The sequence below is a fragment of the Macaca mulatta genome, chromosome 12, assembly GCF_049350105.2.
Source record: "Macaca mulatta isolate MMU2019108-1 chromosome 12, T2T-MMU8v2.0, whole genome shotgun sequence".
NCBI classification, from domain to species: domain Eukaryota; kingdom Metazoa; phylum Chordata; class Mammalia; order Primates; family Cercopithecidae; genus Macaca; species Macaca mulatta.
Genome location: NC_133417.1, coordinates 145,665,936 through 145,691,373, shown reverse-complemented (window position 1 = coordinate 145,691,373; position 25,438 = coordinate 145,665,936). Strand labels below are relative to the sequence as shown.

General features: G+C 60.9%; 2 protein-coding genes and 1 non-coding gene across 4 annotated transcripts in view; 1 reads left to right on the top strand and 2 right to left on the bottom strand.

Annotated features, from left to right (window-relative positions):
* Positions 1-5,022, top strand: part of ANKMY1 (ankyrin repeat and MYND domain containing 1) — a 94,161-nt gene extending 89,139 nt beyond the window's left edge. For both annotated transcript variants that reach the window (XM_077958018.1, XM_077958016.1), the window contains one exon: positions 4,442-5,022. In XM_077958018.1, coding sequence (XP_077814144.1) covers positions 4,442-4,488 — 47 coding nt within the window. In that variant the 3' untranslated portion in view covers positions 4,489-5,022. The remainder of the gene's footprint in view (positions 1-4,441) is intronic.
* A 531-nt stretch (positions 5,023-5,553) lies between these two features.
* GPC1 (glypican 1) overlaps positions 5,554-25,438 on the bottom strand; it is a 31,795-nt gene continuing 11,910 nt past the window's right edge. The window contains 8 exon segments of the mRNA NM_001266539.1: positions 5,554-7,562; positions 7,971-8,146; positions 8,424-8,557; positions 8,660-8,779; positions 8,889-9,019; positions 10,059-10,224; positions 10,903-11,294; positions 14,248-14,406. Coding sequence (NP_001253468.1) covers positions 7,330-7,562; positions 7,971-8,146; positions 8,424-8,557; positions 8,660-8,779; positions 8,889-9,019; positions 10,059-10,224; positions 10,903-11,294; positions 14,248-14,406 — 1,511 coding nt within the window. The 3' untranslated portion in view covers positions 5,554-7,329.
* MIR149 (microRNA mir-149) lies at positions 17,358-17,446 on the bottom strand. Its single transcript, NR_032421.1, has one exon. It is a non-coding gene; the product is annotated as a microRNA mir-149 (primary transcript).

Here is a 25,438-nt window from a genome sequence, read left to right as displayed (position 1 = left end):
TTAACTGTAGGCTTGTTATATATGTCCTCTATTACATTGAGGTATATTCCTTCTGTATCTAATTTGTTGAGAGTTTACCAAAGCAGGATGTTGAATTTTATCAAATACTTTTTCTGTATCTATTGAGATGACCATATGATTGTTATCCTTTATTCTGTTAACATGGTGTGTCACATTTATAGGTGTTCATATGTTGAACCTTGCATCAACATATATCCACATCCATATGGAATCTGTCCGTGTCTACCCCAACTTAGAAAAGTTTTCTGCCTTTGTTTCTTAAAATAAACTTTCTGCTCTTTGTTTCTGTCTTCTTTTGAGACTTCTATAATTCACGTATTTATTTTCTTGTTTGCCTCCATATGTCCCTTATGCATTTTTCACTCTTTATTCTTTACTCCTTTTTTATTCTTTTTTTTTCTTGGTTAATTGTTGAGTTTTAAATAATTTGTCTTCAAGTTTACCGATTCTTTCTTCTGTATGATTGAGTCTGTTGAAGCTCTTTATTGAATTTTTCAATTTTGTCATTGTGTTTTTCAGCTCTAGGACTTCTATTTGGTTTTTTATGGTTTAAACTTTACATTTTATGCATTTGTTTTTCTTATTTTTTTGGTTGTCTGAGTTATCTCACATGTTATCGAGTTTCTTTAAGAAGATGGTTTTGAATTGTCAGGCAATGTATAGATCTTCATTTCCTTGGGATCACTTACTGGAGCTTTACTAGTTTCTTTTGATGGTATCTTTTTTTTTTTTTTTTTTTTTTTTGAGACAGAGTTTTGCTCTTGTTGCCCAGGCTGGAGTACAGTGGCAGAATCTCAGCTCACTGCAACCTCCATCTCCCGGGTTCAAGCGCTTCTCCCACCTCAGCCTCCCGAGTAGCTGGGATTACAAGCATGCACCACCAAGCTCAGTTAATTTTTGTATTTTTAGTAGAGACAAGGTTTCACCATGTTGGCCAGGCTGGTCTCGAACTCCTGACCTCAAGTAACCTACCTGCCTCAGCCTCACAAAGTGCTGAGATGACAGGTGTGAGCTACCATGCCCAGCTGTGGCATCATGTTGGCCTGATTATTATTCATAGAGCCTTGCATTGGTGTCTCAATTTGAAGGAGCAAACACCTCTTTCAGCCTTTACAGACTGATTTTGACAGATAAAGATCTGTTGGGTCTCTGAAGGGATTGCCTCCAGGATTAGTTTAGTCACATGGCTGCTGCTGAGTATACAGTGGGGTTTGTGGTTGGTGGGCCTATTCAGGATTGGAGCAGGCATTGATCATGTCCGGTCCCTGGGCAGACTGGACTGCCTTTAAGACCTTGAGGAATAGGGCTAGCTCTGGGACAAGGGTGCACTCAGTCACTGGGTGAGTTCCTGACAGGCAGGACTGACCCCAGACCATGGTTAAAAGGGGATGAAACCAAGTCACAAGGCTGCTTTAAGGTTCACAGCTGAGACTGAGGTCTGTAGGCCTGCCTCTGGGGGCACAGATGGGCATGCCTCCTGTCAGGTTCTTGGGATGGGCAGGACTGCCTTCAGACCATGGCTGAGTGGGGCTGGAGCTGGGTCACAGGTCAACCTGTGTAGTTGTAGATTGGTAGGCCTGCCTCGCGGCGTGCGGTTGGAGATTGGTAGGCCTGCCTCCCTGCGTGCAGATGGGCTTGTCTCTGTGGTCCTTGGGTGGGCAGGACTCTTCCAGGACTGTGACTGGGGAAGGATGGAGTAAACTCAGAACCATTTCAACAACTTTTGTGGGATTTTGTGGCCTAACTCAGACAAGTGTCTCCCAGCAAGTCCTTGGGAAGGCAGGACTGCTTTCAGACTCCGCTAAGGGGTTGGAGCTGACTAACAGGGCTATTTCAGAATCTGCGGTGGAACCAAGGTTGGTGGGCCTGCCTTCAGGGGGGTGCGGCCATTTCTGGATATGCAAAGGACCCCATTTGGTGAGCCTGCCGCCTGGGTGCAAACCTGCACTCTTAGAACAGCCCTTCTCAGTTGGGCTCCATCAGGGTTTCACAGCCTCCTACCAGAGTCCTGAGGTTCCCACGAAGGCACTTTGTGTGGACGGCCGCCAAATTCTTGTTGCAATAGGTGGTTAAAAGCAGGGGGTCCCCTATGCTGCCAGCTTGCTGACGTTACTTCCACTTGGTACTTTTTCCAATCTCCTTATTTTTTCTTTTTAAAAATGGAATTGTTCTATCCTTATGGTTTCTATTTCTCCCCCTTTTCTCTTTGGTAACACAAAACACTTACCTTATAGACCATTTCAGTCTTCTCTATCTAAAGTTCGCAGGGTGCTGGCTCTGGTGCCGGGTTTTTTTTTCGTTTTTTGTTTTTTTTGCATTTTGAAATTTTAAAGAATCTGGTAATCCCAGCTGCACTCGGGAGGCTGAGGCAGGAGAACGGCGAGAACCCGGGAGGCGGAACTTGCAGTGAGCCGAGATCACGCCACTGCACTCCAGCCTGGGCGACAGAGTGAGACTCCGTCTCAAAGAAAAAAAAAAGAAAAGAATTTGAGCTCATGTCACTGAGGCCTTGTGATTTCTCTGAGGGAATCTCACTTCCTCACTGTGGACAAACCCTCCAGGTACTTTTGTATTTACTCATTATCTTTTGTCACCAGCCACTGGTTCTTCAAGAAGGAGGATTTTTTTTTTTTTTTCCTGCCCAGATCCCTAGGTGGCAAAAGCTTTCCTGGCCCATCTCTGGCAATAGAGAGAACTCTGTCGTTTCTTTGAGGTTTGCAGGTCACCTGGGGTTCCAGTTCCAGCTCCCGGCCCTCATCCAGGTCTCTGGACACCCATCACTCCCAAGCCTCAATCCTGAGAGGGTATTTTGGTGCCTGATACACCACTCTCCCTGCTTCCCATTCATTGAAGCCTCTCACTTTCTTTTTCTTTTCAGCACATGAGGTTTTTAGCTCTTCTGTGACCTCAGGTATTAACTTTGCGAAACTGACTTTTTTCCAGAATTTCGACATGTCTCTGAGGAAAGAGGGTTATTTTAGCTGAGTCTACTATGTTGCTGTCATCTTTTCAAAGTCAACATTTCCCAGTGTTTGCTCCTGTTTCTTGTAATTCCCACATCAGGACAGTTGGTCTGATTTCCCAGGCCGATGCTGCATATTTTGACGTTTCCTATAAGTTTTTTACTGGCTCTTTTTTTGTGCTTTCTCAGATTGAGTATAAACATGGATTTGTGCTAGAAACCATGAAGGTTCCTGTTCATATTTCCAGGCCATATGAAAGAAGGAGGGAAATGTTTAGACTCACTGGTTTCGCTTTATGGGGTGGCCTCATCGGGGAGGGGCTCCTGTGCACACGAGGACAGCTTGCTGGGCAGTGACGGCCTCCAGCTCATTCTCAGCCGTGGCATCTGTGAAGCCTGTAAGGTTTACTGCCCCTCACCCACTCTCAGGAAAGCTGTGGTGGCCTTATTGTTGGGGTCTCTCAGCCCCACCTTCCCTAGACTCTACCCCCTTCTTTGATGGCTGTGACACATGCTGTGCCACCAGCCTTCAGTGTCCATTGGAGAGATGGATGCCCAGTTATGGTCCTTCAGTGATTTCAGTAGTGCGTAGGGCAGGAGGAAGGTGGACTGAGATGTGGGAGTTAGTTTTCTGTCCCAAACTCAAGGGAGCACTGCGATTATAAATGGTGTTTCTCGATGGAGGGCCTTGTCCCCAGATAAAGAATACCTAGGGTCACCTGGACAGCAGTGTGTGCACCCACGGGTGTGTCTGTCTCTGTGTGCATGCATGTGTGTGTACTGTGGATGTATGTAATGTGTGCATGTGTGTATGGACACGTGTGCATGTCTACATGTGTGCACGTGCACAGAAGTGTGCACATGTGCATGTGTGTGTATGGGCATGTGTGCGTGAGTGCAGGTGTGTGTGCATGTGTATGGATGTGTGCTTGTGTGTGCATGCACAGGGCATTGTATGTGTCCATACCTATGTGTGCGTACATATGTAAGAGTGTGCACATGTGCATTTGTGTACACACGTGTAAGAGTGTGCACATGTGCATGTGTGTCTGCACGTGTGATGGGTGTATGTGTAGAGCAGACACCCGTGCTGGCCTGCCGGGGTGCCTGCAGATGGTGTGGGATGCTGAGGCCACCCACCGCGGCTGGGCTGGGCTGCTCAAGGGAGGCTGCCTGAGGGGCTGCTCTCTGCTCATCAGTGTGGGTGGGTCAGCTTCTGGAATTTCTGTGAGGAACGGAGAGGGACTGAAAGCCAGTCCTGGCTGGAAGGGGTCTCTCCCTGAGCAACCTCTTGGGGTAGCACTGGGGTGGGCAGAACTTGGGAGCTCCCTGGTGGTCCGAGGTGTGCCTGGGCAGGCAGGGCTGAGACTGGCCAGGTGCCCCTTCCCACCCACTCCTGGCCTGGTGTCGGTTCTGCATAGAGTGCACATCGCACCTGTGTCCTCCTTTCCCTGACAGGAAAGATGTATTTGCCTCGGTTCAAAAAGGGCTTGTGGAAGTTTTGAAGCAGCTGGGCAAAGTGGTGCCTGGAAGCCTGAGATCCTGCCGGCCGGACCAAACACGTCATCACAACTACAGCCACTGATGAGCGTCTGGCTGCTCACCTGTCCCCTAGGGGTCCCACTGAGCCCCTAGGCTGCATCCCCTGGCCCACCAGGGAGAGGACTCCACCCCACCCTGATTTCCTGGAGGAGGAACTGGGCCTCTGGGCCTTGTGAAGGGGCAAGTGAGGATCGTGGCTACCAGGGACCTGGCGGCTGCAGATGCTTTGGGGGAAGTGCGTGTGCAGCCCTTGGTCCTGCCTGGAGCTGTGACCTGCTGAGCAGTGGACTTCAGCAGGGCTGGGTGAAGCTGTGTCTCCCTCCTGGGGTGCCCACCCACCCCTCTGTGCTCTCCTGCTCACAAGGGGCCTGTAGGTCCCAGTTGCCAGGGGGCCTGCAGTATTCCTGGGTCCCAGATGATGGAAGCGCAATGTTAAAAATGTTCACCAGACCAACCTGTGCTGGCTGCAATTCTCAATAAAGCAGCTGAGGGACATACCCAGGAGTGGACGCTTCTGCCAGTGCCACCGTGCCACTTCCCAGCCTCTGGCCATGACCCCACAGGAACAGGAGCGGGGCTACAGGGAGCCCCTAGGGTTACACAGGACCCTCCACCTCGGGAGAAAGGTGGCTGGGGACAAACTGGACCACAAGGGCATCCTTGGTTCCTTCTCTCTGGCCCCTTGGGCATCTCTGAGGCCACCTGGCAGGAACCAGAACCTTCCGGGGTAGAGGATCTCTGTGCTGTGTGTGCCCAGAGTGGGACCAAGAGGCAGGAAGAGGTAGATAGGAGGTGGGGCCTGCTGGAGGCCATCTGGGTCTCCGTGCCCTGGCCTCTTCCTTCTCCCCTGCACCAAGGAAAGGGGCAGACAGACCTGTCTGCCCAGGGCGAGGTGCAGTGCAGCTGGCAGGGGCTGCACGCTCACCCTGAACACGGAAGTGTGGCCCATGCCCAAGCCCCAGACGGACACACGCACACACACCCTCTCTCTCTTCCCCCACCCCGCCATGAGGCCTCACCCTGCCGTAGGTCTCCAGCCTTTTATTCATACAAGGACTCAAAAGAACACGTCACCCGCTGACACTGAGTGGTGGGGGGACGTTGTGGAGGAAGGACACAGCAGGCTTGGCCACTGCCCTGACCAGTGACCACTCAGGGCTGCCCCTTCCAGAGATGAGCATAGGGTGGGGTCTGAGCGCCACCCCCGGGCCATCCGTGTGCAGCAGGAGTGCTGCTGTCCTGGCACCTCGCATCACTGTGCCAGAGTCCCCAGCCCACCCTGGTAATGGCAGGGTTATTATGGGGTGGACATGCCTGTGTTGGGGTGCTCCTGAACCCAAAACGTCTAAAGTCAGGTTCCAGAGAACAGAAGCCATGGGGACCTGACCAGCAACCAGGGCGCTCTGTCCACTGTGCGGGAACGGCGATGAAAAGCAAAGCAGCACTAAGCAGCCTCCTCAGGGTCAGTTGGTTCAGGACAGCTGCCCCCAGACCCTCCAAGTCCTCCCCTTGCAGGACCCCTTCCCAACATGATACCACCCTCCCCAGGGCCGCCTGGCAGCTGGGGTACAGGAGGAAAGGAGGGCCCGTCCAGGACTGGGGCAGGGTCCTGATGGCCTCAGTGAGTGACAGGAGGTCGCCAGGGTCCAAGGTGGGCCCTGCGTCTCTCCAAAGCTATCTGGAAGGAGCAAACAGCTCTCCGTGAACAAGGACAGTAAGTGTCAGTAAATGGATGCACGTTTGGAAAAGCCCTTAACTACCCAGGTCCCCATCCCCTGCAGCTGGCTGGGTCGGGAAGGGACCTAGGCGTTCCCGTCTGTGGTGCTGGGTCTTACCAGCCACCAGCACCCCTGCGTGACAGCCAAGGGTCACTCTGAGCCCTGGCCTGTGTCACCCTGAACAGGGAAGCCCTGGTTCCTGATCTGGGTGAGGATGGGAGCAAGCAGGTCCCGGCTGCTCCTCAGCCTTCACGGTCTTCACGTAGCCCTGGACCCCAGCAAGGCCTGCCCTGTGAGCCCCGTGTGCGAGGGGGCAGCCCACATCAGCAGAGCCCACGCTGCCTCCCTGGGCCTCGGGCCCAGCTCCGCCTCCTCCAGCAGAAGCGCAGGTGGGTCAGTGGCCCGTCATCCGCGCATGGAGGCTCCGCACCGCAGGTGTGTGGGAGGACAGAGTCCTCAGACTCCTCAGCACTGGTGCTTTCTCAGGCCCCACCCTGCAGATGCTGGGGCCCATCAACGGCGCAGGGAGGTGGGGCCGGGCTCTGCAGCCTGCGCTGAGGGGAGGGTATCATGCATCATCTCAGAGGCTCCGCTAGACCCTGGAGGGTGGGCACCCAGAAAGCCCTTGTGGGGCTTCTCTGGGGGCTGAGGAGTGGGCCAGGGCTGGCTGGTGGGCTCTGCTGGGAGTCCCAGCGGAAGGAGGCGGGGAGGAAGGCACAGGCTCGCTGCGGGCTCCAGCGGGTTGCTTTGAGGCCTCCTCTGCAGGCCTCAAGGGGCTGCTTCTGCAGCGGTGCAGGGAGCTGGGGGAGGGCTGGGCAGCCGGAGGTGCCCCTGAGGTCCCTGAAATACATGGCTTGTGGGGACACTGGCTCCCAGCTGACCTGAGGACCTCATACAAAATTAAAAGGCAAAGAGGCAGGCAAGGCCAGGCCTGGGGCCAGGGCCTCTGCACCTGCCCCTGCTCAGAGCTGCTGGCCCTCCCTGTCCCACCCCAGGCCTCTCCAGGCTGAGGTGAATTAAATATCGTCTGTTTTGTATTTTTGGCAAAGTCAGTCCTTGGCCTCTGTCCCTGGGGCCTTGGGGCAGTTACCGCCACCGGGGCCCGGCTACTGTAAGGGCCAGGGAGAGGAGGAAGGGCAGGAGGAAGGTGGGGGGCTGGGGGCAGCTGGCAGCCGAGGTCTTCTGCCCTTCCTGCTCCGACAGGCCTGGGAGGGCATGGGTCAAGGGCGTCCGGGAGCCGGAGCTCTTCCTGCTGGCCCCCCGGCCACAGCGATCATCCGGACAGCCATCACCACTGCCCGAGCCGCTGCCGTCGTCACCTGGGAAGGAGAGAAGGCTCTGGCAGGCTGGTCCCCACAGGAGACCCCAGGGCAGCATCACCCTGTGAGGACCCCACATGCCAGGTGACCCCGACATCCTTTCGGTGTGGAATCCCAGTTCCAGCAGCGCCCGATCCCCGCTGACCCTGAAGCTGGGAGACTCTCACTCCCTGGGGCTGCCTCCCTTGGTCCCTGGAGCCAAAGCTGATAGACATCCTGGCCAGGCCTCCAGGGGCCGCAGAGGTGCAGGGCTCGGTGACCGTGCCTGGGCAGCACAGTGTCCTGAGTCACTGTGGTGATGCTGGAGCAGAGGGCCCCTCGGGTGGGGGAACCTGGAGGGCAGTCACAGCCCTGAGGCACCCCCGCCATCCCTGGCCCCTTGCCCGCCCGGTCAGGCCCTGCTCTCACTGGCGTCCTGGAAGTCCACGTCATTGCCATTGTAGGCGCTGCGCAGCCGGTTGGTCATGATCTTCAACTGCATGATCTGCTGCCGGATGGTCATGTCCGGCTTGGTGATGTCCACCTCCACCTCGGGGTTGTTGATCTGGTTGGCCAAGCCGTCACCCATGACCTCAGGGAGGTACCTGGAGGAAAGGCAGGCAGAGCCCAGGTCACTGCTCCAGCCCCTGCAAAGGGCCATCACCTGAGCAGGACACCCTCTCGCCCTCCAAGCCTGAGACCTTGGGCCTGAGATGCCCAGCAGGCCTCCAGGGACCGAGCAGAGCCCATGCAGGCCACAGAGAAGTGGGGCTCGAGCCCTCCAGCCAGGGACGTGGCCCTGTGCATACAGCACCCGGCCCAGGCACAGCCCAATGGAGACGGCATGGGAGGGAGGGCTGTGCCAGCCAGGCAGGCACCTACCGGCCTCTGGCCATCCCGTTCCAGCAGCGGTCATCACTGGCTGTGCTCAGGGCCATCTTCTCGCTGCACAGTGTCCCTGGGAGGCTGATCCAGAAGTCCTGGACGTCACGGAGCTGGGCCTTGGCTTCGGTGACCTGCCGGGCAGCAGTCAGGCCACTGGGTTGCCAGAGCCCGCCCGCCCCTGCCTGTCTGCCTCCCTCATGCCTGGTCCGGTGGACCGGAGAGGGGCCACTCACCAGCTTCTCCAGGGTGCCTGAGGGTGGCCTCTCCCGTGGGGCCAGCTTGCCCCGGCGCCGCTTCTCCTCAGGCCCAGAACCCTGGGGGTTGACCTTGGGGTTCCCGCAGCCCTGGATGACCTGGGGAGACACCACAGGGTCCTTGGGGGGCAGCGGGGTCCCTCAAGCCCAATGGAGCCACATCCAGGACCCCCACCCCACTGTGCTCGTCATGTCCTCCCGCCCGCACCTTGGTGGTGAGCGTGTCCCTGTTGTCCTGGAGGGCGTTGATGGCCTCCGCCAGCCACGTGTGCACGCTGCCGATGACACTCTCCACACCCGACGTGCCCCAGAACTTGTCGGTGATGAGCACCATGGAGTCTAGCACAGGCGTTAACACACGCGCACACAGGCGTCACCACGTGTGCATGTTAATGCAGTCTTAACAGCACAGGTCGGCGTGGGAGATCCCGCGCACGCACTCGGGTTGGCCCATGTGATGTGTGCAGGCCACGTGCACTCAGCTGCACTCAGCCTGGCCCACGCCCACATGTGCACATGTGCCACGGGCACAGGTGGACACGCACACACGGAGGCCATTCTGCATGCTCGCTGGCCTGCCGTGTCTCATGTATGTCCACGCTGGCTCATGCAGGTGTTGACATGTACATATGCTGACTCACCTCGGTCCAGCTTGTGTGCACATGAGCCCATGTGAGCTGGTGTGTATGCATGCTGGCTCACCTCATGCCCCCCCACGTACACCTTAGTTCATGTGTGTGTTGCATGCATGGTGAGCACATGTACAAGTAAAGCTTATGCATTTTGTCAGCTCCCATCACATTAGCACACACGTGTTGGCTCCATGTCAGCACATGGTAGCACGTGTGTTGGCACAGATGCATGCTGTCCCACCTCATGTAAGCATGTGTACACGTTAGTGGATCTAGATAAGCATGTACATATTAGCACACACGTGTTGGCATGGATGCGGGTCAGCCCAGCTCATGTCATCACATGCACACAGGAGCACACACCATACTGGTGGGCACCGGCCCGCTGTGTGTCAGCAAGTGTGCATGCCAGCTTGCATGTGTTAGCCTGTCATGTGACAGTGCATATATGTGTTAGCTTAAGCAAGTGCTGGCCCTCCATGAGTCACATGTGTTGGCATGTATGCACAGTGAGTCACATGTGTTGGCATGTATGCACACTGAGGTGCTCACTGGGGAAGCACAAGAAACTACGACCTCACAGGGCTCCCTCCCTGGCAAGCTGCCCCAAGTCACACACCTGGTCAGGGCATTCCTGATCAGGTCCCTGGGTCCAAGCCCTGAGCTAGGGACCACCCGCCCCCCCAGGACCCCCGCCACACACTCCCCAAGACAGTTCCAGGCCGCTCTGGCAGGTGGGGGCTCACCCAGGAGGTTCCTCCACTCGGCATCCAGGTCGGCCTGGTTGGCGAGGCAGCCCTTGAGCACATTTCGGCAATAGTCAGGGCAGGGCCTGGCGCCAGGGACTCCCAGACAGTGAGCACAGTAGACCAGCTTCATGACAGCCCTCGAGCACTCTGGGCCCAGGGGGACCTGGGGAGCAAGGCAGCCTGAGCCAGACCCCAAGGCCCTGGGTGTGCCCAGCCCCAGCCAGCCTTTAATGGAGCCCCAGGGTGGGGGGCTCTGGAGGGAAGTCAGGGGAGGCCTGTGCTCTGCCCCAACTTGCAGTGGCCCTTGCCTGACTCGCAGGCCTGCCAGCCCTGACGGCCCTCATTCTAATGATCTCAAGGGTCATGGGGAGGCACGAATATCCTCACCCACATGCTGCTGAGGATACCAAGGCGTCCCAGCCTACCTGGGTCTGACACGTGTCCCCCAATGGACCAAGGCATCCCCCTGGCCTGCGAGGCTCCGGAGCCCCACCCTGCCCGGCCCCCACGCATGTTGTTCTGTCTCCTGTGCATCTTCACTCCACAGCCCGGCTCAGCATCCAGCCCAGCCCCTGGCCCTTCCCATGCTGGCCCATGATGGGTCTGGGAGGGGTGGGTCAGCCCAGAGCCACCTGCCCAGAGCAGGGCTCACATCTGTGGGTGCACCGTTAGCAGGCCGTGGGTAGCAGCCAATGCAGGAAGGACTGAGGCTGCGGGGCAGAGGTCAGAGGCTGGCCAGGAGGTTCAGGGACATAGGGTTAAGTAGAGGGAAGAGAAAGTCCTTTGGGCAGAGCGTGGGGGTCTGGAGGGCCTTCTGAGAGCCCTGGGTGGCTGTGCGCACCTGAGCCACCTTCCGGACCACGTCACTGGCCACGCCCAGGCCTTGTACGAAGGAGCGAGCAGCCACGAAGGCGCGGGTGGCCCGCAGGCGCAGCTCTCTTGGGGCCTCCCCGAAGGGCCGCAGCGCCTCGGCCTGCTTGCCCAGGCAGTCCAGGTAGTCATCAGGCAGCAGTAGCTGGGGGTGCAGCTGCTTGAAGAGGCGCTCGAGCAGGCGGGCCCAGAACTCGGCCAGTGTCTCCTCCAGGTGCAGGTTGGCACCGCGGTAGTACAGGCGCAGCTCTGCGTACAGGTCCCGGAAGGCCTTGGTGTTCTGCGTGTACAGCTCTCCGAAGGCGCCCGGAAAGGTGCCCTGCAGCGTCCGCTCTGAGTCGTTCAACAGGTGCTGGAAGTGGTCTGCGCACAGGGAGGGGGCGTGATCGGGACAATGTTTCCCCCGTGACAGCTGGACTAGAGCAGGAGACTCAGCTCGGGAGACCCACGGCTCTGAGGATACACTCTGAGGTCCTCGGAGTCGGACGCCACACTGCAGCGGCTGTGGGCCCTGTGAGCATCCACGGGGCTCCCCGAGACCTCACCCCCTGGCCTGGGGAGCAGAGACCCAAGTGGCAGGGGTCCTCTCTTGGATCTCAGGACCTCTGACTGGGGCTCCAGTGGCTGTTTCTGAGCTGAGCCCAGGGCAGGAACAGATACTCTGTGACTGAGAACACCCAGGGAGGGGCTGCTGGTGGAGATGGGGCCTCACTGGGGTAAGAGGGGCCGGACCGGTCTGTGCTCCCTTGCCAGCCGCTTCTTCTCTCCACCGGTCCCCATTTGTGCTCCCTGTGGCCCCAGCCGCCTGCGCTGTGAATCTCCAGGGCCTCTGCCCTTCCTGCCACCCTGTCTCTGCTGCTCTCCTGGGCGTCCCGTCTTTTCTCAGCTTCCAGAAGCCTCAGCTGTGAGCACCCCAGGCCTGAGGGCTCTGGGGAGCCTCCCACAGCCCAGAACCCCAGATGTTTTCCCCGCTGGGTGGGGGACGGGGAGGCACAGGCTCACCCTCAGACCTCCCCATGTGCTGCAAGAGCTTTGGGGAAAAGCCCCGTACCCCGTGCCTAGATGGGACCCTGGACTTCCCCATCCCCTTTGGAAGTGAGACTTCTGGGTCTGTAACTGCTCAGAGCATCCCTAGGGCCATGGCCGGTCTTGCCCACAGGTACCAGGGGCTCGATGGCCCACCACGGGGTGCTCCAGGGACGCAGGGCAGAGGCTCTCCTCTGAAGCAGGGTGGCTGTCAGGCCTAGAGATCTCTGGACCAGCCCCCACGCTGACCCCTGGCAAGGCCTGGGACTACAAGTCTGGCATGGCTACAGAGAGCTCCCAGGCCGCTGTGGGGAGGGTAGACGGGCCACGCAGCTGTCCAGTGTCCACCTCAGGTCCTGGCACCTGGAACGCCCTGGCCTCTCCCAGAAGGAGGCAGCTTGCAGTTCATGCATTAGCCCAGACACACCTAGAGGGCCATGGGCCCTACCTCCTGCCAGGCCGCATTCAGTTGCCCTTGAAGGCTGGTGAGGGGGCGGGCATGGGGCTCCCAATCCCTGAACACAGCAACCAGAGGCCCAGTCAGGCTCCTCTCCTACCGCCTCCCACTGGCTCCCACCAGCACTGCAGGCAAAGACGGAGGGGCCCTTGGCTGCCCTGGAGGCTGGGAGGGGCCAGCAGCTGCTGTGGGCAGGGGTGGGAGGGGAGGACATGGGAGGTGGGGGTTGGACGAGACTCCCTGGGGTACGGGCACAGGTGGGCCTTGGTCACACAGGGGGTCATTTTCAACACAAATGTCCCCAAAGGGTGTCTGTGTTTTCATGTCAAAGATAGGAGAGTCGAACAGGAAGGCTGGAGGCTTCCAGAGGGCAGCAGATGGAGGGCGGCGGCAGGGCGCTGACACGGGACGGGCCCCCGAGCAGGGCAGCGACACCGACCCCCTTAGAGCCAGGAGGAGCCAGGTGGGCAGGACGTCCCCAGGCCAGGAAGATGGTGTGATGGGCAACGGTCTTAGCAGGAGAGAGGAAGGGGCAGGGCTGGGTGGCACGCTGGGGTGGGAGCCAGGGCTCAGCGACACTGGGGAGAAACTGAGGCCCAGGACAGAGTGGAGGAGGTGAGCAGGGTCCCTACACAAGGGACAGACCCAAGCAGCTCAGGAAGGCTCCTGACTCGGGGTGCAGGGGTGCGTTCCCTAGGGCCAGCTGGGCAGGAGGAAGGAGAATCCCAGAGGGGCCAGGAGCGTCCCACGGCCCCACACCAGGGGAGGGCTGAGCTCTAAGCGTCGATGTCCAAGTCACAGAGAAGGAGCTTCTGACCCACCGTGACCCAGGTATACGCCAATAGCTGAGGTCCCGCAGCCCTGTGGAAATGGCCTTGGGGGCTCCTGGGGACAGACAGACTCTCCCGGGAGCCTGGGAGGCCACAAGCAGGTGTCCAGGAGCCGGAGAAACAGGAATGCTGAGACAAACCCCAGGGCCCCAGCAGCAGCTGCTGTCCCTCACGGCGACATGGAGCTGCGCGGCCTCAGCGCTCCCTCCCTCTCGTTTGCTCAGGCTCACTGTCCTGGCGCCCCAGCTCCGCTGGGACACAGGGGCAGTACCTCAGCCCAGGCCGCCTCCCTCCACCAAGTCCTCATGTTTCTGATCAGAGGTCACTTTATGGGGGTCCTCCTGACCCCACACTGTCCCCCTGGAGGTGCCTGATGCTCTCCGCCTAGACACAAGGTGAGGCTCAGACTGGGCTGAGGAGTATGTGGCTCTGACACAGTAGCTGGCAAGGCCTCAAGGCCTGCAGGGGTCACTCCCCAGGGCCCCAAACTCCTGCCCCGATACAAAGGGCTGAGTGGCGGCCACCGCTGGGCAGGCCCTGCACTCTGCAGCCCTGTCCCCAGCCCCAGTCTCAGCCCTTGCACTGAGCTCCCTGGCTCCAGGCCACCGGGTCCCCAGGGGTGGCGGCCTGGGGCACGTGCGGAGTTGCAGGGAGGATCTGGCCGAGGCCCGTCTCTCTGCAGGTGCTCGGGAGAATGTGCTGGTGACAGGAGCCTCTGCGGGGCTGATGGGACAGGCCCTCTGTCCCCAAACGTGCACTGGGAATGGGCTGTGCACACCCCCAGGTGGGTTTCAAACCCTGCAGATCCCTGCCTGAGGGTAGCCGCCAAATCCCAGCTGGGGCTTCAACCCAGCACCCTAGCCCCAAAGCACTAACTCCCCCACCTCCTCCTGCCAATGCCCCACCCTCTGCATTGACACACCAGGCAAGGCCCAGTGTGCCACCCCCCTCGCCCCGATGCACCAGCACCCTGCGGCCCCCGAGCACCCTGGGAGGCACTCACCATCGAAGCTGCGCAGCTGGGTGGCGAGCATGGCCTGCAGGACGCGGCTGCTGTCCCGGAGCGCGGTCTCCAGCTCGGCACGGCTGCGGTTGGCCAGGTTCTCCTCCATCTCACTGGTGCAGCAGGTGTAGCCTTGGGGGCAGATCCGCAGATGCTCACCTGTGGGGAAAGGCCAGTATGAGGGAGAGAGGCTGGGACAGCACTGGCAGCCAGGAGGGCACCCTCAGGCTCTCCTGGGCAGAAGGATTGCAGACCCAGGGTGGAGCACAGCTCAGAGGTGGGCCAGCCTGGGGGGTGCCCTGGGTGAAGGCAGAAATGGTGGGGGCGTGGAGGGAGGAAAAGGCCTGGCTCGAGTCCTATAGCTTCCCACACAGGACACAAGAGCAGGGCTTCCTCAACAAGGGAGGGGGCCCCTTGGGCAAGTCCTGCCCCACAGCCTGCTGTCCCAGCAGCCACAAGCAAAGAACTGGCCCCAGGTTCCCGTGTGCAAGTCGGGAGGAGGCTACCAGGCCCGACAGTCACCCCTTACCTGGGCCCATGGCTGAGGATGGGGAGGGAGGAAGGAATCCAATTCCCCTCTCTTCCCACACCAGCCCTGGGAGGCACCAAACTCCCACTGCAAGGACAGCAGATCCCACCAACAGTGGGCTGGCCAGAGGCAGTGGCCCTGCAGGACCCCATACACAAGTCTGGTGTGGGGACAGGTATGCCCTGGTGCAGGTGGCAGATCCCATGAAGGGGTCATCGGACCATGCCCCAAGCCCTGCAGGGCACACCCTGTGCCTCCTGGTGTCCTTGTGGAGTCCTCTCCTCTGCAGCCTGCCCTGAGCCGCTCTGCTCCAGTGTCCTGGGCAGTGACCGTGGCAGTGCCATCAGAGACAGCCTCACCTCCTTGTGGGGAGTGAGGACAGGCTGTGAGTCAGCCCTCAGCCCTGCTGCGCACACCTCGGTGCCCACCTGGAATATGTGTGTGGCATCAGGAAAAACTGCATATTTAAAAGGGTGTGCATCGCACTGTGATGAAGGCTGCTGAAATCCCCATTTTATTAACCAGGAAACCGGGGCTTACAGAGATGAAGTCTTGTCCCAGCGATACAGTGAGGGAGCAAGTGGCTCTGGCTGCCTGAGCTCAGGACTCCACTGTTCCTTCTGGGCCTCGTACCCTGCCTCTAAGGCCCTTCTGGTGCTGGCCTATGTCAGGCACAGTGGAGAGGTGGAGGCAGGAGCCTGGCTTGGTCAGAGGGGAGGGGTCAAGGGGGGGTTGTCAGCAGGAATGCCAGAAACTTTCCTCAGGTCTGCCCCCTCAGGGGTCAGGGCTGAGGCCTTAGAGCCTGTCTCATCTCATCCTGGGACCCTGGACCAGGGTGGCTGGAATGTGGCAGGTCCTGCATTCTTTTACCTCCCGCCTGGGGGTCAGCGGGAAGTGAAGGCCAGGCCAGGGAGGAGAGGCAGGAGAGGGAGCTGGGACCGAGGGCAGGGTCAGCCTGGGCAGAGGCACCTGGCCCAAGGCTGTCCTGGGGGAGGTGGCAGCACAGCGGGAAGGGGTGCACCCCTGCCTGGAGGTGGGAGCAGGGACCTACAGCCCCAGTGCAGGCAGGGCCTGGAGCAGCCCAGGCAGTGCCCTACCCACTTACTACAAGAGGAGTCACCCCTCAGGCCTGGGGTCCAGGGAACCCTTCCCCACTAGAGGCCATCTGGGTTGAGGACCCAGGGTTAAGTAACTACCCGGAGGTCGAATGCCTGGGTCAGATTGAGTCTGCCAATCTTCCGCACCCTCTAAGCACACACACCCAGGGAGGAGGCCGAGACAAGAGGAGGGAACAGAGAACCCGAACCTGGGCTTGGGTGGCTGCCGCTTGGCCCCTGTAGCCTCTGTGCCTGCTGATGTGACAGCAAGGAGACGGGCTGTCAGAGGGGCCTGGGAGAGCCAGAGAGGGCCGAGGCACAAGGATGGGCCCTCCCCAAACACAGCCCCAGCTTTCTGAGGTCGGGTTCTTGTCCTGGAGCGCTCCCTCCTGGCCCTCTTTTCGTGCCTGAGTTCTGGAATGTACTGACGAAGGGGGCTCTGGCTTGAGCTGGGGCTGGAGGGGGAGGGAGCCCTCAGCAGGGGCTGCAGGTCCAGCGAGCCCCCAGAGCCTGGACTTACGTTCCTATGAGGCAGGCAGAGCAGGAATGGCAAGTGCCCCTGTGCCCCCCGCCCCTCCTTACCCCCAGATGTCTGCTGGAGGGGGAGGTGGGGGTCTAAGAGAGTCTTGGGCCAGGAGGGCTTTGTGGGAGCCAGCTGGGGTGAGGGCAGAGCCTGGCTCTGAGAGTCCTGGGGCCTAGTAGAGAACGGGTACCCCTTCCCCACTCTCAGGCAGGAAGACTGGGACACAGGTACACTCGCCAGGGACCATCCTTCACTCTGTAGCCTTTATTCACTGATGGGATTCCGCCCCAGTCCCGCCCCAGTGGGGACAGGATTTAGAGCAGGAACTGCCCCTCTGGGTCCTTTCCTGGGGCCTGCGCCAGGCTGAGCAGACTCAGGAGGCATCTCTCTGAGGGTGTGGGCTGTGATGGGGGCCTGTGCACCCTTCCAGGCTGCCCGGACCAGGAGAGCACAGGTCAGCCGGACACATGATGGTGCTGGGCTGGGCAGTGGGAGGGAAACGTGCCTGGGGGAGGGGGTGGCAGGTGCCAGCATAGCTTCCCAGTGACACCCTGGGCTCAGCTGTGACGGGGCACCCAGGCCAGGCTGGCTGGGCCACAGGCAACGAGTGGGCTGGTCCAAGACTGGGGACTAGGGCTCAAGCACTCCTAGGGAGTAGGGGTGGGTGACATCCCTCGCTGGCTCCTGTGCCCCTCCCTCGCGAGGTCCCTGGTAGACCCACTCTCCAGCCCCCACCACACAGATCGGAGAGGCTGATGAGACATGGAGAGGTGAGGCCCAAAACACCCATAAGACATGGCAGGCTCCTCCTACCTGCAGGTTCTGAGGGGTTCCTTGGCACTGCCAGCCACCCCCTACACCCCCCTCACAGCTGTGCACCAGCCCCCCGCCTCAGCCTCCCCTGTTGCCCCCCTAGCCCTGCCCGGCCACCTCGCCCAGCCAGCCCGGTGACCTGCGCTGTTCCGGCTGCCCCAGCACAGCCCCCGTCCCTCCCTCCCTCCTCGGACAAACACGGGAGTGAAGACACGGAGCCAGAGCTTGGGCGCCGGCCTGGGAGCCCCGGGCAGGCTGGACCGAGGCGGCCCCCTGAGGCCCGCTGCAGGCTGGACGCACGGCAGTCAAAGGCAGGAGGCCTCCCGCTGGCTTCCTTCTGCTGAGCTCCAGCCCAGTGCAGGCCGGGGCCCGCAGGTCTCGGTCCTAGACATGAGATGGCAGAGGCGGGCTCTGCAAAGTCCCCCTGCAGGCCAGCAAAGCAAGCCCCCTCCTGGAAGAATGCCAGGGGCTGGGGTCTTTCTGGATGGCGAGCGATGTGCCCAAGTCCAGTTGTCATCTTAAATCTCCCCACCCCCAGGTGCCTCCCCACCACTTCTCTCAACTCAACACCTGGGGGATACAGAGGCCTCAGGCCAGGAGGGAACCCTCCCCATGTCCCTCTCCCTCTCCTTCCTGGACCTTCCTTCTGATACCTCCTTCTTGGCCTTTCCCCCTCCAACTCAGAGGGAGGCATTTTCCAACCTAGGGGGTGAGTTCCGGCAGCCCCTCCCCTACCCCCCCACGCAGAAAGGTATCTGGGCCCTTCCAGCCCAGCCCTCCCTCCGGCCCTGGGGCTGCTCGGGTCAAGGTCGCCAGGCCTGCTCCCCGCTGGGCCAGGGACTGGGCCCTCTCTTCCCTGATCCCTGGGCTGAAGTTGCTGTAGCTGACCCATCGTTACACAGCACTCCCCTCCCTCAGTCACTGGGACACTTCCCTCCCCAAGGGCTCTGAGGATTTTTTTTTGGGAGGAAGGGGATTATTTGTTTCATGGCAGATTCATCCCCCACCTCAAACCCAAAGCCTCCAATTCCCACGCTCCTGCTCCTCAGGTTAAAGCACAGAGATCTTGCTCCCTGGTCCTTAGGCAGCTGCTGTCTGGTTCCATCTTCCCCCTCCAGATCCTGACGGCTCTGGACCACCCCACTCTGCTGCTCCTCGCTAAGCCCCCACCAGCCTTAGCTTTAGACACGTTTTAGGTCACGCATTCCTGTCCCCTGCTGACATGTCCCCACCTAGCAGTCTCTCCTTGGTCATCAGCACCATCACCCCAAAGCTTTAGGCGAGACTCCCATCTGGACAGTGGCCACCAACCCTGATGATGAACCCAGACCTCATTTGTCCAGACCCAGCCCGGCAGCTGCCCGCGACCAGTGGCTCTGGAGCCCTCCCAAGAAGAACGCAGAGAGATGATGGCGCCACGCCACGCCCATCCCTCCAGAAGCTTCCACGACACACACAGGAGGTGCAGGCTGTAAAGCCGGCTTTATCCGCCTTTACAGCCTTGTCCTAGACACTCAGTGTCAACAGAATCGAATGCCTACCGTACTGGAATTTAGTGTGGATAGTCAGCCTGCATTGCCTGCCATGGTGCTGGAGCAGGGCTGTGTGCAGAGCTCCAGGCACCGCAGCCTCCCAACACACCAGGGAAGAGCCTAGGCCTCCTGGCTCCTGACCTCTACTCAGCTCTGCACCCTGCAAGGTGGCCTTCCTGGCTGGCCGATCGCTGGGAAGGCTTTCCCCAAGCCCAAACCCTCTTCTCGAAGCCTGTCCCAGCTCCTGCCCCATCTGCTCTAGGACCCCATCCAGCTCCGGTGGCTGTGGCATCCTCCTGGTATGTCCAGCAACCTCCTGTGGTGAGGGTGCACTGGGCAAATGTCCCAGGAGGTTTTCTGGGGACCACCCACCACCCAGGCTGCAGGGGATCTTTTCCTCACTTTTGCCCCATCCCCTAGGAAGCCTGCGCCCCTGGCCAGTCCCTGTTCACCTGGGCTCCTGACATCTGAGCCGGAGGCAGCCATGGCCCCACCTGCGAGGTGGACCAGCCACGGCATCTCAGCTCCCTGTCAACAGCATCGACAGCCCCCAGCCTCACCCCATCGTGCTTCCCACCCCTCCCCACACCCCTGCCGCCTGCCCGAAGCCCCTGCCACCATTTCACCCAAATGACAGCGTCGCCAAGGAGCCCCTCCGCAGCCGCAGAACCTCCGCCACGCACTGCAACCCGAAACCCAGGGGCGTCGCAAGGACACCTCTGCCCCGGGTGGGAGGGTCCGCGCCCCAGGCCGGCTAAGGCTTCTGCCACCCGCGGCTGCTTGCGAGGGCGACAGGCGAGAGACCGGCCCCGGCGGCGGAACAAAGGCTCGGCGGCACCGGCGGCCGGGTCGCCGTCCTGGGGGTCCCGGGCGCCCCGATACCAGTCGCCAGTCGCCGCGGCCAGGGACGAGGACGGCAAACCGCGGAGCCGGAGCGGGCGGCAGGGGTCTGGACACGCGGCAGCGGCGCGGCGCGGCGAGGAGGGGGCGCTGGTGCAGTGGGCGCGGCGGGGAGGGGAGGGGAGGGGGCGGGCGGGGAGCTGGGGGCTGCGGCAGGAGGGCGAGGGGAGGAGGGCGCCGCGATTGGCGGGGAAGGGGCTTGTCGCAGTGGCTGCGGCAGGCACGGGGGCGGGGTGGCGGGGGAGGGGGCTCGAAGGGCTGCGACAGCCCGGGGGAGGGGGATGGGCCTGGCGGAAGAGAAAGGGGGGCCCCGGGGCTGCGGCAGGCGATGCGGCGCGGGGCAGAGGGTGGGGGCGGGGACGCCGGGATGCGGCCCGGGAAGGGTAGGGGTGGGTGAAGCTGGGGCGATGGGCGGGGTGGGATGGGGACGGGCCACAGACTCCCGACGGGAGGGGCGGAAAGGGGATGGGGCTGCGGCGGCCAAGCGGGGCAGGACGGAGGCGATGGGGACGAGGAGCAGGTGGAGATGGGGGTGGCGCGGCCGGGGATGTGGGTGCGGTGGCGCCACGGGAGAGGGGGCGCGGCGGGCGGAGTCCTCGGGCCTGGCTTCGCGGCGGACGCGGGACCCCCTTCGCGGCGGCGGCGGCGGCGGCGGCTCCAGCGGCTCCGGCGGCTCCGGGCGGCGCGCGCGGCTCTGGGTGCAGGTGCTCCGGCCGGGGAAGGGCGGCGGAGCGGGGCCGGGCGGAAGGGCTCGCAGGAGGCGAAGAGCCAGCGGGGGACACGGGCGGGCTGCCGTCCGCCAGGCGCGCGGGAGACTCCGGCCGCAGCCGCCCCGGGCAGCGCCGCAGCCGCACTGGCGCGCACGGGCGAGGGCGGCGGCTCCCGGCGCGGGGACGAGCGTCCTCCCGCAGCCCCCGCCCCGCCGCGCACAGCACCGCCCCCGTCTCCCTGGAAACCGCAGGCGGCCGCCCCGGCCCCTCCGGCCAGGTCCCCGCCGCCGCAGCCGCCTCCTGCCCGCCGCCCCGCGCCCGCCTCCCTGGCCGCCGCCGAGGCCGGGCCCCTCCCTCCGGCCTGCGGGGGCTGCTCCTCTTCTTCGCGGGCAGCCGGGGCCTCCTGGTTTCCCCACCGCAGCTAAGCGGGCCAAGGCCTTGGTGCAGGGGCGCCTGGGTCTCAGCAGGTCTGGTGCTCGGGGGTGCCAGCGCCCCTCCCCGCACGGTAATGGGGGCGGGGTGTCGGGTTTCTCTCTGTGATGAAGGTGGCAGCTGACCACTGCTGTCCTCACACAAAGCCTCCATGGTCATTCCACATCCTCTACCTGCCCCCTCCAGCCCCCAGTCCAAAGGCACCCGGGCCTTGACTCCAGACCCCCCTGCCCCTACATCCTGACCTCCTTTCCTTCTGACATACCAAACCCAACAGGCCACATCCTTCTACCAAGTCCCCCATCCAGGTGCCCGCAGCCTGGGAGGTCTATGCTGTGCGCTCTCGCCCTTCCTTGGACACCAAGGGGACAGCTCTTCCACCAACACTCTCCCCTCCCTGCAGCCCAGGTCCTGCGTGGCTCCCACTGGCCCGGCCCAGCTCCCCACCCACTCACACCAGTTCCCCTCGGGCAGCACTCGGGCCTCTCGGCCAGTCTGCAGTGGGCACACTGAGAGTTGCTGGGCAAACCACCAAGGCAGGCCACAACACTGGAGACCCCCAAAGGTGGGGGTTTCACCAGGCAACTCCCAAAACTGCTCTCTAAGCTGCCCAGATCCTGCTTGGGGAACCCCTGGGCAGGCCACCCTGCCGGCAGACACCAGGTCTGGGCGGTGCCTGCCCTGGCATGGCAGGGGCCCCTCAGATGGGGGCCTAGTCACAGCTCTGGCCAAGAGGTCACGGGCCCTCTGCAGACCTCCCCCCATGCCAGCCTGCTCCGCTGTCTGAGGCTCATGCTGTGGCCTCAGACACTGGAGATGAAAGGGGATTCAGAGCTTGTGTCACAAACCTCCTGCCACACCCAGGACCCGGTGTCTTGGCTGTAAGGCAGAAAGCCCTCTCTTGGAACCCAGGGCTAGGTGCTCCCCAGAGGCTGTGCCCCACGCCTGGCTCAGCCTTTCTCCTCCTTGGCTTGGTGGAGCTGAAGAGGGCACCCACATCTCTATGCCCACCCCTGCCAACAGGGCTGAGATTCAGGCGGGGGCCGGGTTGTCCTCCTGGGGCTCTGCCCAGCTCTCCTATCTAGTTTCCCATATACCCACTGCAGGGGCCACAGGCACCCAAGGAAGCCTTGAAGATGGACTGGCCCTCCCTGTCTGCTGCATCCACATTCCAATCCACAAACATGCCACGCAGGCCCGTCCATCTGCATTGTGAATGCCAACCAGGCAGACACACACATAGCTGAGGCTGGGCTGGATCCCAGAGCAAACCCTTGGGTGCCTCCGGAAGGAGCCCACCATGAGGGATGGCTCGTAAACACTGGGGAAGGAACAGAAGATGGGAGATGGGGAGAGCAAAGGAGTTCGGCCACTCACCCTGACCCAACCACTTCCCGGGAAGCCATCTCGGTGGGTCATGGTGGCCCCAGGCACGGCTCTCCCTTCGCCCACCCCCACCACCCAGTCACTCCACCCAGCTGTGACCTGCCGCTTTCCTCCATCTCACATGCCCCCAGGAAGCCTCCCGTCCCAACAAGCCACGCTCCTTCCAGAGGGAACCTCTGCTAGGGGAGCCTCCATTTCCTTGCTCCTGCCTCCCTACCTGGCACCCAGGCTGGTCCTGGTACCCTGGTACTGAATAAAGGCGGACGTCTAAATGATTTGTCTGGGAGAATCTGCTCAGTGTTGGCATTGGAGGGAACAAGACCCACAGCCAGCATGGCCCATAAGCCACGCCCCCCAAGCCAGGACCTCCTCCCCAGAGGAAGCACAGGGCTGGAGGGGATGTGCCCCTGAGTGGAAGGTCAAACCCAGTGAGGGCTCCCTTGTTCCCAGAGGCCTTGCTGTCTCCCTGCTGAGGCGCAGAGCTCACTATGGGCCTCGCAAGGGTTTAAGCCGCATCATTTCATCTTCACAGCAGCTGTAGGTCCCGCTGACAGAGCCGACACATAGGGAGCTAAAGTGACCTGTGCAAGGTCACAGGCTAGGAGTAGCAGCACGGGGCCCAGCACGGGGAACAGCCCTGGCCTCTCCCGCCTCCCCAACCCTACAGCCTGCCCTGATTCCGATCCCAGGGGAATTCCTGCGCTGCAGGCAAAGCTGAAGCAGGAGCTGACAAGCCCTGCTGAGCCCGGAGAGGTCTGGGCGGTCCCAGGAGGGCGTCTCCCTAGGGCTTTGATGAGTTGGCGGCCGCCCAGGCACCTCTGCCTGCCTGCCCGGCATGGCAGGTGTGTGGGCTGGAGCTTCTGCCCGGCCCTGCCCTACAGCCACGATTAGGGGGACGAGTGCAGATAAGGCACAGAGGCCAGTTACATCTGAATTGCAAATCAACAATGAATTGTTATTTTAGTACAGTACAAAAGTATTTGGTCCCAAAGAACTGGAAGCAGGAAACGGAACGGGTCCCCATACACCCATGCTCACAGCATTATTCACCAGAGCCAGAAGGTAGAAACGACGTCTCTCCACAGTTGAATAGATTGTTTCCACAAACTGTCTGTAGGCGCATACAATGGAATAGGATTAATCCCTGAAAAGGAAGAAATTCTGACACATGCTCTGGTGTGGAGGAGCCTTGATGACGGCGCTGAGTGAAAGAAGCGACACAAAAGGACAGATCCGGTGATTCCACGTATGTGAGGTCCCTAGAGGAGTCAATTCATAGAGGCAGAAAGGATGGCAGGCACCAGGGGTGGTGGAGAGGGGAAATGGGGAGTTACTGTTTAATGGGGACAGAGTTTCAGTTTTACAAGATGAAAAGGGTCCTGGAGCTGGATGGGGGTGACGGCTGCACAACAGCGTGAACAGACTGAATGCCACTGAACTGAACTCTTACAAATTGTTAAATTGGCAAATTTTGTCATGCATATTTTGCCACAAAAAGCAAACAACTCTTCCCCCCCCCCCAAATATCTGGGGCGTACTTACAATAAATACATAGGGCATATTTACTCTAAACATTTATTTCCTTATTTGAAATTAAAATATTTGTGACACACTGCGCTACAAAACGATTCAGGGTCTGCCTGAAACTCCCATGTACTGGGGTCCTGTCTTTGCATCTGCTAAATCCGGCAGCCCTTTGCAGCGTCGCGGGTGCGGGGTGGCAGGCGCCTGCCTGAATCACACAGGTCTCCCTACCCGCAGCAGCCCACATCACCTTTGGGCATCCATGGCTGCGCACCCACGTATCCCTGGCTCCCCCACTCAGGTCTCAGACCCTGTCCAGGCTGGCAGCAGGAGATTTAAGGCCGTTTTCAACTCTGAACTGCCCCCAGCCTCCTTGGAGAGCAATGGGTCTCTCCCGAAATCAGCACTATCTCAATTAACAGGCAGGCAGGACCACCCGCAGCTTACAAATGGGAAGACTGAGGCCCACAGAGGTTAGGTGGCTGCCCCCCAGGTCTAGACCTCTGCCTAAGGCGATCTGCTTCCACTGGCCTGAGCGCCCCCCTGTCCTCACTGAAGGGGAGCAAATGAGAAGCCCAGGCTCGGCACCGGGGCAACCCGAGCCCAGGCGTGGAGATTAGGCCACTCTTGCAAAACTAGGATCAGGCCTGGCCACCCTCGCTGGCCTGACTGTCCCGTCGCTGGCCACGCGCTGCCGAAACCTAGCTGGGCCTCAGGCAGCTGGGCCAGCGTCTGCAAGGCCATGTCTGGGGAGGGATACCTGCTGGCCATGCTGCTGGTCAACGGCCCACCACCAAGAATGCGCAGGGCTCCCAGACCAGGGAGACTCTGAGCAGGTGGCCGTGTCATGTGCCTGCCTGCCTGCCTCCCCAAAGGCGAGCCCTGACCTCCTGTGGGCCCTGCGGGTCCTGCAGCAGGTGGGAATGTGGGCCCTCCGCCTCCATGACTCCCACCTATTTCCCGGAGCCACCTGCCGGAGGAGAGCCGGAGGCTCAGAGTTCCACCCCCAGGCACCTGGAGTCTTGACTCCGCCCTGTCTATACCCAGACTGCCTGGCAGGGACTGTCTACACCTAGACTGCCTGGCAGGAGGAGGGATGCCGGGATCCCATGAGATGGTTCTGGGCAGAGGTTGGGGACGCTGCCTGGGGCGGGCACATGAGATCCAGGAGGCAGCCAGCCTGGGGGAAGGAACCAGCCCCATCTTGTAGGGGAAGGGAGAGGCCCCTATGAAGGCAGCTGTCCAGACCCAGGGTCAGCATCTCCTGCCCTTCCTGCCTCTCCACAGGGCCTGCGGTGCCTCCTGGAGTCTCCACCCTCGACTCTCTTCCTGAAAACCAGCTGCCACCCTCAAGGCAGGCCTGAGAGCGCCTCCGGCCGTCCCACTGTCACTGCGCCCTGGGGACACTGTGCATTCCACCCAGAATGGCCTGGCAGCAACTCTTCTTGCCATTTCCAACTTCTCATATCCAGCACCAGCGAATGGTAGTGCTGACACGGCGTGCTGTGAGTGCCCAGGGCAACACCCAGGAAGCACCTGCGCCAGTGACGAGGATGGGGTCTCCTGTCCAGGCGGATCTGGCCCTGGCTCCCCAGCCTGGCCTTCCTCCCTCCCCACGGAGTGCCCTCATCCACAGCCCGCCTTCTGGAAGATGGCACTTAGAGAAAGAGTAGGCCTCCCTGACATGACATACGCTGGACAGAAGGCGGGCCAGCCTTCTGCCGGGCACACGGCGACTGTGGGGC